We start from the raw sequence: 13,938 nt of genomic DNA on the forward strand, positions 1-13,938 counted from the left end.
GCTGCTCTATTATATCATTCAATAGGTCCAATGATTGACTGAGTCCTGGTCCCATGAACCTTTCATTGTAATTTATTCTAAATTTAAAGAACAGCTCCAGAGCCAACTATCTTATGTTGTGCAAAATAAAAATAACGAGTCTTACTATAAAAGTAAGAAAGCGAAACAAAAGGTACACAAAAAAGAAAATGATACTAAACTAGCGGACTGGATTATTAATTTCCACAAGGAATTTAGAATATAGCTTAGTTAAGAGATATTCCTAGCCAGAATGCATGCCCAGATCAGCATCTGTTGCTATCACAAGCATTTTTTCACTCAAAGTTGCCACTTGCCAGTTGCCGCTGCCTCTCTTCTCGCTGAAGACTAGCGCTCTGACTCACTACTGCCTCTAATTTAACCATGTCACTGGATTCGTGCTTCTTTCTTTCTTTGAAGCTTTTGGCTGAAAAAAGAAAGAAAGATGAAGCACCTTTACAAACGGTGGCCACATATCGACATTAATCCTGTATATGGTACATGATAAACACAAACGGGCTTGGCTACTGGCTGCTGGCTGCTGGCTGCTGGCTTGTGGGGATGCATTGCCGCCTCAGGACTTTTTCTTCTCTTAAAAGTTATATCAAATATAAGTAGCTTAATTTGTTCACAGACGGTCCTGAATGCTGACTAATGACGTTTGTTGAGCAGTTATGTCTCTAAGTTTGAGAAATGGAAAGACAGAGGATGGCATAACACTATATCCTTTGATTTCATGACTTTGATTGATCAAATCAGTTGTCTCAAATAATATAATTCGTTCTCAAAATTACAAATTTATATTTCAGGTTGAGGTAATGAGTTATGATAACTTTAGCCGGGCCCCTGCAACAGAGCAATCTGACCGAGTGATGGGTGTCTTTGTGTCAACTTTATGGTGGTGTTGTCAATTTGCAATCTTTTTCCGTTGCAGACCCGACCCACACACGAGACAAGTAGTAGAAAACAAAAGTAACACAACAATCTTCATAAAACAGTGAAAATTTTAACACAAATTCCTTTCAATTTCAATGTCAATATGAGAGAGAGAGAGTTAAATCGGTACTGGTTTCAAATTCAATCATTTTATGTCATGGGGCCATGTTCCACAATTTTTCTTCAGAATTGGTCCTAGCCTTTCATCATAATTACTTTACGTCAAGCCAAAAGAAGACCAAAGTGATGCAAGTAGGGTCAGTTGGCCATGGCTGGCCCATTCGGAGCCTGAGCCTGAGACTGAGCCACTGGGCCATATGACTAATCAACTCAGTGGGGGGCATGGCCGCGCCCTGCTGGGTGGCCTGGCCACAAGAATGCCTCCCGCCTGGAGTCGAGGAAACTTCGTCCCAATCTTAAACAGTGAATTAAATGATGCTTGTGTAGATGGATAATTAATAATATAGAGCATGGCCCGGACCCAAGAAAGTGAATCAATTATCATCCGACATCAATAGGCGGTTGGATGATGAATGTTCCGCGGTAATCATTGACCAGTTTTGACCCCACTGCCATGCTTTCTAGCTTTCGGAATCAGTTGTTTGTGATGAGGCAATCCCAATCATGCATGTAAAATACATTTCCTCGTATAAACAATACATGTAAAATACATTTCCTTATATAAACAGTATATACATGGGACTCATATACTGTTTATGTGAGGAGATTTATCTTACATGCATGTAAGATAGGAGATCCTTGTGATGATGGGCACAATCAGACAGCACGCAGTACAAAAGAAAATTAGAATCGATCATAAATCGCTTCAATTCACAAACTATAGGTAAACCACAGCTTCCTGAGTTAAAAGTGCCCAATGCCTACAATTTGGTTTAGCCATTAAGTTCATACTATAAATTCTTAAAACCACAAGCCTAGAAGGAACCAGATAAAATTAAAAAATAATAATAATAATAATTAGATAGAAGGAGTTGCTGCAAAGCCTCCTACTCATCAACTTGCTTTAAACTCCAGCACTTGACTTGCCCCGCTTTGTTTTTGTCTTCACCGCCCAGGTTCAACTGCTGATTACAGAGATGGTATAGAGGAGGAACTTGCAAGGGCTGAGCCAACCACATCGTCGCATAGGTTTGCTCCATCAGGTGCCTTCTTGTTCTCAGCTATAGGACTGCTCCCTGAACTGCTATTTGAAAGTGAACAGAAAGTTGACTTCTGCAAGACACCTGTAGGAGAAGATCCCAATTGTGGACTGCCATCCCACCCTTCTGTTAAAAGGTTTAGAGCCGAGTTCTTGCAGGCATTCACATTTTTACTGGTGTTGGCTAAGGCCTCTCCTAAAGGACCTCCCATAGAACTACCCCAAGATATCGGTATCCAGTTAGTCTGCTTTTGGTTTGGCTCACCAAGGTCACCATTCATCCCCAAACCAGTATGCATAGGGTCAAGCTCCCGAGATAATTTTAGTGGTGATAGTGCAAGCCTCTCATGGGTGGGAGAGGATGAGGCTGATGAGAACTCCGGAGGGGCCATGGGGATTGACATTGATAGCTGAGTCCAGTCTGATTTAAGCTCCTCCGGCCAAGTAATGACAGAACGATTCGACTCATCCTTGGGCCAGTCATCAATGAATTGCCGGAGAGGATTCTGGTCTTGTGTTTCTTGGTCATTGAAAGCTAGAAATGACTCATCATAGCTTTTGGAGTTCAAGTATGAACTCCGTTGAGAAGGATTAAGGAGGGAATCAGAGGAAACAAGTCCAAACACCGATTGAGAGGATTCTTCCCATGGAAAATCTTGTTTTGGAAAACTGAAAGTAGATTCATTAGGCTTCAGGTTGATGGTGGAAGACATCATGGAAAGGCTCCGAGAATCTTGCACTCTGCCACAGATAACCTATTTGCTTAGCAGAAAGTAGTATAAATATTTATGATAAAATGCAAGGCATAGGAAAGATGAACTCAAAACCAAGCAAATGACTTTGTGTGTTACTTTCATAATGGCCTTATCCAAACCTAAAATTAGTTTACAACAAACCAAAACAACACAAATTCTCCTAGAAACAGAATCTTAGGTCAAAACTACAGGACAAGTCACAGTCACCAAAGTGAAATGAAATGATTGGATCTCCTTTAAAAGCAAGAAAAAGAAAAAGAGTATACTATGCAAACAGTTTTAAATGCAGGATCATCTTCAAAGTGCATAACCCTATAATGAGAACTAAACAAATAAAGAGAGTTCAAGTTCAAAACTGTTATTTTCCACCTGCTGACAAGAGCGTCTGCGGAAGGATTGGCTGCAACCGGCTGCAAGTTTTTTAACTCGTGCTGACTAATTGCGAGGCTGTTAGGCACGCCGCCATTGGCTATTACCGATGTTGACACGGACGAAGTAGTCGGAACCACCTTTGAATTAGAATGGCCAGTCTGGCCTTCCACAGGCTTTCTTGAACGGTGGCGGCCCCTGTTTATATGCCTTTCACAGTACTTTTGGTCTGTAACAGCGTCCCTTGAGCACCGCCATTTCTTTCCATCTGTCCGGCGACACCTCCCTGGCTCGGGATCAGTGTTGCCCGAATAACCAAGATGAAAAGTGCCCCATCCATCTACATTTATGTACAGAAGAATAAGTTCAAAAATAAAAAAGTTGAGCTTTATATCAAACCCAGAGTAACTTTTATGACTAAAATCACTTTCAATTTCTGCTATCTCATATTTTACATGGAGCTTTCTAGCAAAGATCAAGAGAAAATGCCTAGATTTCCTTTTAAATTTAAGGAAGGAAAATCTTAGCAGAAAAATTAGCCGATCACTAAAAAAAAAAAAATTCATTTCAGCATTCATGCACAACAAAAACCAAACCACATCAGCCTCCTCCAAAACTCCTTTTTTAATTAATAAAAATTAAAAAAATGGAAATAAAACAACAGCATTAGAGCATATAGCGGGAGATCAGTAACTCATGTGTGATAGGGAGCTTACATGAATTGGAAGCATATGATGCAGGGTAGGGCAAGCCAAATGGATGAAGGGACTTTTTGAGAGGAATGAGCAAATTGGATGGTACCGGCGCATTTGATAGAATGTACTTGTAGATCAAGGCCTGGTGTTCTAGCTCAATCCTCTGAGATGGGGTAAATGGTCCTCTAGCTCCAGAAAAAGACCCATGCATGCTTGCATTCAAGCTTCCATAACCGTAACCTGTAAAAATGGTACATAAGATAACTTAGTAACATTTATAGAAGCTGCATGTCTAATCAAAAGATTTAATTTTAACAAGGTGAAAAAGTCATTACGCTAAAAAGTCATTCCAAAGAGAAAGAAAACCAAACAAGCCTTAATCGCTAGTCCTACTGATTTTCCTACCATTCCTTGCTCTTTACCCCTTTTGTTTCTCCAAGCCAAAGTAAAAGAAACCCAGGAGCGTGCAGAGGAAAGGAAACCAAAAAAAGAAAAAAAAAAGGCTTTTCTCGACAAGACTCGAAACTAAAAATCTTATTTAAAAGAAAAAAGCCAAGGAAAAGACCCTCCACACTCAACAGTAATTGAAACCAAAGACACTTACCTATACTAAAAATCCCATTTTTAGCACAGAAATGCGACAAAAAAATATCCATCTCTAAAGACACACATTTGTACCACCCCACCTCCCAAAAAAAAAAATAAATAAAGACAAAAAACAAAAACTTACTTCAAAAAATAAACCAAGCAAATAAAATAAAATAAAATAAAATAAAATTTGGACCAATAAAACACATACCTGTATTTCGAGTGTGAGCAGAAGAAGGTAAGTGCTGGTAAAAAGGAAAGGCTGTGGCTTGTTGTGAGCTTCTCTCCATTAAAGCAGTACTTGTAGTGAGGAAAGGAACTTGCGATTTGTATGAAGAAAAGCTGAGCATTTGCTCATGGTGTTGGTTGCGAGTATTATTATTATCAGGAGACACAAGAGAATTAGATCTCAACAAAGGGGTGGGTTGGTGCAATGTCAATGTTTTGGTGGCTGAAAAATCAACAGTCTTGGGCATTTTAGAAACAGGCTTGTCACCTTCATCAGGTTCAGATCTTTCTTTCTTGACAAACCTAGAACTAGATCCAACAGCCTTCGGCATGGTCTCAGGATAGATTGAGAGCTGAGATGGAGCTCCGTTTTCAAGACCCGACAGACCCTCCAAACCCAGAACCCCGAAATCCATATTGGAGACTCACAACACAATCTAAACAACCTCCATATTAAAGCATCAGCAGCTCATGAAAGTGACACTCAAGTTTCAGCAGCAGCTAAAAGCCATAAACAAAAGAGTTTCGAGAAAGAGAAGTGCACATCTTGGAATGGTCGGTGTGTAATTACTGTGTTCAGCCCGGCTTTGAGATGATAAAAAAATAAAATAAAAATATATATAAAACTGGAGAGAGAAGCGAGGAGAGAGAGAGAGGAAAGAGGAGAGTTGAAACTTGAAAGTGAAGAGAAAGAGGACAAGACAAGGCTAGTAGTAGTAGATAGTATAGCAGCACTCATAAGCGCACACTTCACAACTCAACTCAACTCAACTCAAAAGCCTTGCCATGCTAGCTTATATTTATCCCTTTTTTTCTTTTTAAAAATTAAAAATAAAATTTTAGTCATTTTCCGGATAAGTTCAACTTATAAAAATCTCCCCAAATTGGGTCTAGGATTTTCTTCTTTCCTCTTTGATCTTTTGCACTTTTTGAGGGAGTGCTTAAGATTTTAGTTTACTAAAAACTTCCCCCTCAGTTAATGAAAATGACCAAAATTTAAGGCAACGGACAAGTGATGCACAACTATTTTAGGCTAAACATAAATGGACATATAATTATATTCGTAATCTTGATGTGGGCACATCGCTCCACGTTTCAATTGACAAAGTAAAATGGTTACTATAACATTATTAGAGAGTTTTTAAGTTTATTCATTGAAATTTCAAAGTTGGAAAATCTATATTGTCAGTTTTAGCATGATTTGGTTTGCAATAATACTTAATGGTAATTACCATCTTAACCATAAATGATATAATTTATTTGGCATTCACTTCTAATGCGTATAAATTTTATTGAGAATTATAGAGGTATTCATTTCTAATACTGGGGGAAAAATATAAAATTTTATTTTGAAATTTTATTGTCTTTAAGGATATAATATGAGTAGTTGATGATGTTTTTAGTTTTATGATAAAAAATACTAATTTCAAAATCTTTTTTGTGTTAGTATAATTTTCGGGTTGTTTTGTAATTGCTCCCTAGTGTTAGGGGATTCTAGTAATAATCATGTGATTTAGCTTTTATTGATTATCTATCATTTTTTTTGTTATCAGAAGAAAAAAAGGTCATGTGAAGTTTTCATAAACACTTCATTAATCTGAAACAAATTAAAATTTTATTTTCAAATATGTACACCTTTTGATGATGCTTTATTTATTCTTCTCCCATTTTCTCTTTTCAACTTTTTTGTATAACATCCTTCTTCCTAAAAATATATAATATGTTATTTTTAGTTCACTCCGATTTCATAAATTAAGCAAAAATTAAAACAAAAAATAGCATAAAATGTATATTTTTATAGAACTACGAATAGAGGAAATATAAAACTCAATATAACATCATATCAATATATATTTGACAATAATATCCTTAACGGTCGTATTGAAAATTTAATAGATGATATTATCTTTAACAGTCGTGTTGAAAATTTAATAGATGATATTATCCTTAACGATCTATTTTTTAAAAATCGTTAGGAGTGAATATTTTTTGGAAAAAAAGGGTATCTATTAAGTTATTCCCAGTAATAATCATAAAAGCATAATATCATAGGAAAATTTTGAATGAAATGCTAAATTTTATTTGTACTTATTTATTACAAAAATAAATCAAAGATAAAATGAATCTTAAAAATGAAAATGATTACAGCCATGTTCACATTAGTTGAGAAAAGAAGGCACAACATCTATAAAGATAAATTTACAATGTTCTAATTAAAAACACAACAATCACTTTAAGTGTTATTGAATTGACTTATGGTACCAAGATTTATTCAACACGTTCCATAAGTTTTTAGACAACAAATACTCAAAGTTCCTCAAATTCATTGTATTAAATAACCTTTCAAACTATGAACCTCTATTACATGAGAAATTCTAAAATACCTCAGATATACTACAACCAGTTAATGCGTGCATGACATGTGTAGTTGAATTTAGTACAACCACCACTTACATGATGGTGGTTCAAAATAAATATATACATATCATGATATTATTTGTTTATTGTATGATTGACATAATACCCTAAATATATTCTAAAATTTCTCCTATTACATTTGTATTTCTGGTTACCCTTTTAATTTAAAGTGGGTAATTTTTCATTCGGAGAGAACATTAATTTCGATGTTTTGGACTGAAAATTAATGTTTTCTTTGTCCCCCCAAAAGAAAAAGTAAAAACGGATTGAAATAGGAATAGAAACAATCTCAAGGGTGAAATAGCAAATATTGGGTTGTAGGTTCATTTAAAATTGAAGAAGGGTGTAGAAGTAATTGAACAGCAATTCACTGTTGTAGAATTTTCTTTGACTCTTTAATAGAGCATTTGTCCTTTAGCGTAACGGCATCCCTCAAGTTACTTTGGGTTCTGCAGTTTACAAGGGGGTCCTTACAGCGGTTTCATATGTAGGACATATCTGTCGCTGTCTATGGCATGGCTAGTGGCATGTGGGTTACATTAGCAGAGATGTGAATGCCACGTGACCCTTCCCCAAATCCACGTCCAGATACTTCTTCTCATTAATAATAATGTTTGGGATCCTTTGGTTTGTTCCAACGTGGTTCCAAAATTGGGACTTGTTACCAATTTTTCGTTTTATTATTAGATAATAAATCTTATTATTATATTATTGAATAGAGAAACCTTCTTAAACTGTGGTGGGTTTAGGTACGCGATGAGACTTGAGAGTTGAGGACACTAGTCTTCAGCTCCCTCGCCGATGTCACGCGACAAATTATCGATTCGTAACTGCGGTGGCTGAACTGAATATACCTCTCGTATATCAGTGAGAACATGTATTTTTCTAAACATGAGGCGGAGGTCTTACTTTTAGTTAGTTTTGGTAGATTGTATTCAAATAGCCAATAATATTTTTGCATTTACAATTTGCATGAATTTGAAGATGATTGTGGTCATATACATATATATACAACTCATGGTTTTTGTAACAGATTGTTGCATGCATGGCCTTGAGGCCATGTGAAGGTTTTAACTCATGAGTTATTTCAACAGACAAGTGGTGTGCATGCATCAGAAAGGTACAAAACAATTACTTGCAGATTGGGTGGGCGAAATTTGTAAGCTTCTTGAACTGACTGAGATTTTTTATTTTTTTTTTCCCTCCTTCTTTTGGCCCTTATTGAAACCTTCTTAAACTGAGATTGAATTAGGCACGGAAGGGTGTTTGAGATTGACAAACAATGATTGAGCAAGGCCACTGTGATTAGAGAGCAGTTTTAAAGAAATTAATATAAGATTCAACTGTAGAAAAAAAAGGTGCATATGATTAATAAAACACCCAACAACTTTTTATTTCCTAAAATAAAGACACCAAGAACAAGAGAATATTATGTACAACTACATGTCATGTGATCTATAGACCAATCAAGAATAATTTTATATTGAGCAATGTTAAATATTTTGAAAGATTTATTATACATAAGGTGATATATTCATCTAGCAACAAATAATCTTTCGCAATATATAAAATAATTTTTTTACCATTTTACCATTCATATGAGTATGGCTTTATTTATATATTAGTCCTTTGGTTAAGCTTTTGGAATTGTTAACATTATTATTGGTTAGAAAAATAGCTTAAATTTTCGAAACAAATTTAGAGCCGGTGATTTCACACAATTAAATTATAGATAAATTAACATCATTGAATGCAACTTTTAATTTTAAATATTTACCACTAAATGGTAGTTCCAAATTTAGGTTAAGATAATTGAATTTAAATATATTCAAATAAATGACATAATTTGACAACATAGACAAGTTAAAACGCGTCTCTCACCTAGATTTATTTTTGGTAGGTATCCATTGTATTCACCCAAGCTCGAATGTCACATGTCCCTTGACTTATGAGTCCAAGTTTTCTCTTGGGTATGTTTAATAGTAAAATATTGTAAGTTTTAATCTACATCTAGGCTGAGATATAGTAGAACCACCGTCTGTAAAATATTAATTAATTTGTTAGATTGTTGGTGTTCAATATTATTATTTATTGTAAGCAGAATAAAAGCCAACTATAAGCGTACCCTTGACTCAACTTTTTCCATGTACAAAAGAAAGCCAAAGTATAGTGGTTCAATTAATTTTCGTTGGATATCAAGTAATGGCCATTGGCAGATTACCATTAACTAATACATTGACGAATGAGAGTAAATGCAAATCGGGCCTTGGGGTACCTAGTCTAAGTAACATAGGTTGTGGAAAAAACGAGAGCAGATTTTATTGCCTCAAGGCAAAAAATGCATGTGCCTTTATTAAGCTATTAAGACAGTCTTTGCAGAGGAGTTGTCTGAAAATTGAAAGTCGAATCGCAGTAAAAGGTGCTCAAAGCTTATGTTGATAGACTCCGTGCATGTAATGTCGACCTATAATACCACTTCCATTAATTGTGCATTAATGTATTTTTGAAAATTTGATATGTTGTCGTTTGCATAGTGCCGGTTTCCTGCCGATTGTTTTAATGACAAGCATTGCGCATGAGAAATTTCTTTGGTTGCTTTTCTATTGTAAGTTTTGTTACCACTACATTTATTTTCACAAATGATTTGACTATGAGATAGATGTGCATATTGAGAATAATCAAGAATGCCTTCACATGAAAGTTCATTTGGCTCTTTAATCTTCACCACTCTCCTTGATCGTTATATCTCAGTTTGTTATAATGGTTTTGTGGTTCTTAAATCCAGTTGTGGAGTGGAGACTTTTAAGGTGTTAGTTTATTACGAAAACTTTATGGATGTTTGACGAATATTACCAATTTTCAAATTAAAAAAAAAATATTTGATATCATTTTTAAAACTTAATTTTTTTTTCAGTAGAAATCTGTGAGAAATAATTACTGGATCTACTAAAGTCAATATGCCAAAAAGTTAAAAACAAACCTAGCCCCTAAAGATAACTTGGGCTACTTTCCGCCACCGCCATAAGAATCGATAAATTTTCGCATCCACCCACTTTTTTCAATAACTACTAACTTTAACTGTTTCGATTATCATTTGAATTAAATTGGCTGTAAGTACTAAATTACCCATTTAATTCAAACAAATTTAAAAAATGAAATTTTTTATAATAAATGAAATATATCATTAAAACAAATAGGATTAATTTTTATTTTTGTACTAACTTATTAAAATAATTAAATAAGTAAGTATGTATAACAGAACAATAACAACAAATATCAAACTCTAAAATAAAACCTAGAAGTTTATTTTCTTCTTCAAAATAAAATAAAAGTAAAAAAAAAAAAAAAAAACACATTGCGAGCATCAAATTCCATTCCCCTCATTTACCAATTTCCACCATAGCAACAGAACCGAACATTTTTTCTGAGAGCACAACAATAACGATAATAGGAGTTTCATTTTTTGTGCATAATCAAAATAATTTATTCTAAATAAAATCACCCAAACTTAAAAACAGTAAGCAATATCATGCAAACCCAAAAATAGTAGAGTGGTGAAGATTAAAGAAGTAGGTGTGCAGTGCAATTTCTCCATTCTTATGGGGTGCTGAAAAATAACCCAAATAAAATTGTGAAAATGGATTTGATATTTATTACAAAAGCTCAAAATGATATTGAGGTTGAGTTTTATCAAAATCAACTAAAGTATTTTTACATATTTTGAAAAAAAAAATGAATTGTAATTTTTTTAATGTTATTTATATATTTATTGAAACCTTATAAATTAAGATCATGTCATGTTAATACGAATTTTTTTATCACATGGATAAATGAGAAAGAAAATGATTTACTATCTAACTATAAAATAGTTACTTTAATAAATAATAATTTCATTTATTGTTTAGTTTACATGGCAATAACGATATAAGCAACTTATGGATATTGTTTAACTTAATTGATAAAATATATTAAAATGATCCTACAAGAGGCAGACTTAATTTCGCACCAAGCTCACATGAGTAGAAAATAGAATGAATGTTTTTTTTTATATAAAAAAATGATGAGCAAGTAACAATATAAGAAACAACTTGATTTACTTTCACTTTGTAGATAAGAAGAAGAAAATAACATGTTATTGGATTTTTATTTTATTTTTTAAAAAAAGAAATTTAACGATGTAATGGGGAATTATAGATTACACTGATTCATCTGAAAACGTTTTTCATGCAAGCGTGCGTGTAGCTTGTGGGTTGGATACGGGGTAGGGTCAGCGTAGCACAAAACACATTCCGTCCCCGAAATATAAATTGAGGTGGATGCGTCATGCATGACCCACGATTGATCCATTTAATTTCTAAAATATTCAAATTTATTTATTTTTTTTCCTTTTATTTTGGACAGACTGTGGTCAACAATTTTAACATGACCAAATTGCAGTTTAAATAATAAAAGAATCTGATAATATATTAAAATTAGTAGATCTAACTCGAAATAATTTAATGGAGTTTTAAAAGACAATCGACGGGACAAGAGGATCTCATGGGATGCGACGCGACAAGAGGATCTCGGCCTCGGGCAATAATAATATAATTAGGGTTAATTTTGTCCTGCCCCCAACTGTTTCAACATTTATCGTCACGCACTCATATGTTTCGAAAATACTCACTCTACACCTAATTTCGTTAATTTGACCGTTATGTTTAACGGAACTATTTGTAATTTAAGTAAATATCCGAAATACCCCTTATCTTGAGAATTAGAGAAAAATAAAATAAGATAAAATATTAATTTAATAATTAATATTTACATTAAAAAATTTTATTTAAAGGTAATTAATAATAATTTTATCAATTAAATTATCAAATAAATTTAATTTATCATCATCAAATAATATTTAGGATATGAATTTCTAAATTTACCCTTTGACCGTTAGAATAAACGGTCAAATTAACGAAATTGAGTGTGGAGTGAATATTTTTGAAACATATGAGTGCGTGACGAAAAATATTGAAACAGTTGGGGGCAGTACAAAATTAACCCATATAATTATAAAAACCAAGGATGGGGTAATTAAGTCATTTGGGTGAGTCAATTATTTTTGTACTGTAATCAGAATCACTTTTACCAGCGTCCTTTGGGCCCGCGGGGGTCCAACTCTAGGCCACGTGATCGTATATTCTAAAAGATTTTTTTTTTTTTTGTGATTTTGAATTTCACAATCAAACAAGCGACACAAAAGTGATGCATTTGTCTTAAAGCTTTTTAATTTTATTTTTTAAAATTATTTTTCTGGCTTCGGTCAAAAAACATAAGGAGATTGTGACCTTGAGAAAGTGATTGATGACATAATGCTCCACTGGCAATCCCGACATCCATTCCCAATTTTATTTAATATTTTACTGAATTTTTAGTATCTCTGCTCATCTGTTTAAATTACTAAATCAATTTTTGAATGGCCTCAAATTCATTTAAAATAAATAAATTATTGGAATTTGTTAAATCTTTCTTCGAATCTCTTTCCTGAGAAAAATTATGTAATTTTTTTTAATATAATCATGATAAAACTTCTAATAGCCATTTTTTTTAAAACTATTCTAAAGTATTGCTTTAATTATTATATACGGTTACAGTATAACCTCTATAAATTAAAATTTAATAAATTAATAATCTCTATAATATAATATTTTTTTACGGTCCCAACTTGGGTCCTGAAGCTAAATTAATAATTTCGATAAATTAATAAGATAATAATTTTTCAAAAACTCCTATATAACTCTATGATCCCATTTATATCATAAATTAAAAATACTTTGTGTTTGTTTATATAGACAATAATTTTAACTTAATTCATTAAATCCATTTAATTTCTAATTTAGTTCATTGGATATATGGCTTAGCTAAATTATGTAAATACATGAATGCTCTTTAATTAAGTAGATAAGTAGTCAAATTCAATTGATACGATTTAATGAAATTACATTTATTTTAGTTCATTGAATACACTTAGATAAATTTATGTAAATACATGAATTTAGTTAATCAAGTAGATAGGTGCATTAGATAAATTAGTTCAAATTCAATTAATATAATTTAATAACTAACTTTTAGTTTAGTTCATTAAATACACTTAGATAAATTTATGTAAATACATGAATTTAGTTAGTCAATTAGATAGGCACATTAGATGAATTAGTTCAAATTCAATTAATACAATTTAATAACTAACATTTAGTTTAGTTCATTGAATACATTTAGATAATTTTATGTAAATGCATGAATTTAGTTAATCAAGTAGATAGGCACATTAGATGAATTAGTTTAAATTCAATTAATACAATTTAATAACTAACATTTAGTTTAGTTCATTGAATACATTTAGTAAAATTTATGAATTTATTTAATCAAGTATACATCATTTATTTAAATTCTATTGATTATATTTGTAAAATACAATGAATTTTCAGTCAATTAAATGTTAGTTCTTTGTACTGTGAACAAACTCTATAAATTAATAAATTAGTAATTTATCAATTAATTAATATCTCTCTAAATTAATAAATTTCTATGGTCCCGACATTATTAATTTATAGAGGTTATACTTTTGAATATGATAGTTATGATCAAATGCTTGAATGAAAAAAATGACTAAAAAATCTTTGATTGAATATTTATTACAAACCCTATTTAAGTTTGGGTAAGATTATTCAACCCCATAAAAATATTTCTTAGATCTATTTTTTAATGAAAATTTTTCTTACAAAAAAACAACCTC

The 13,938-nt window shown here is 32.6% G+C and overlaps 1 protein-coding gene across 1 annotated transcript; it reads right to left on the reverse strand.

The window, feature by feature from the left end:
• Positions 1-1,758: 1,758 nt before the first annotated feature.
• LOC102618741 (growth-regulating factor 1) lies at positions 1,759-5,504 on the reverse strand. The gene is made up of 4 exons (XM_006466364.4): positions 4,732-5,504; positions 3,954-4,172; positions 3,238-3,577; positions 1,759-2,854 (listed from the first exon to the last, which is right to left on the reverse strand). Exons 1-4 carry the CDS (start codon positions 5,162-5,164, stop codon positions 2,044-2,046), a joined length of 1,803 nt encoding a protein of 600 aa, XP_006466427.2. The 5' UTR covers positions 5,165-5,504; the 3' UTR covers positions 1,759-2,043.
• Between the last annotated feature and the right edge of the window lie 8,434 nt (positions 5,505-13,938).

The sequence above is a fragment of the Citrus sinensis genome, chromosome 7, assembly GCF_022201045.2.
Source record: "Citrus sinensis cultivar Valencia sweet orange chromosome 7, DVS_A1.0, whole genome shotgun sequence".
Taxonomy (NCBI): Eukaryota; Viridiplantae; Streptophyta; class Magnoliopsida; order Sapindales; family Rutaceae; genus Citrus; species Citrus sinensis.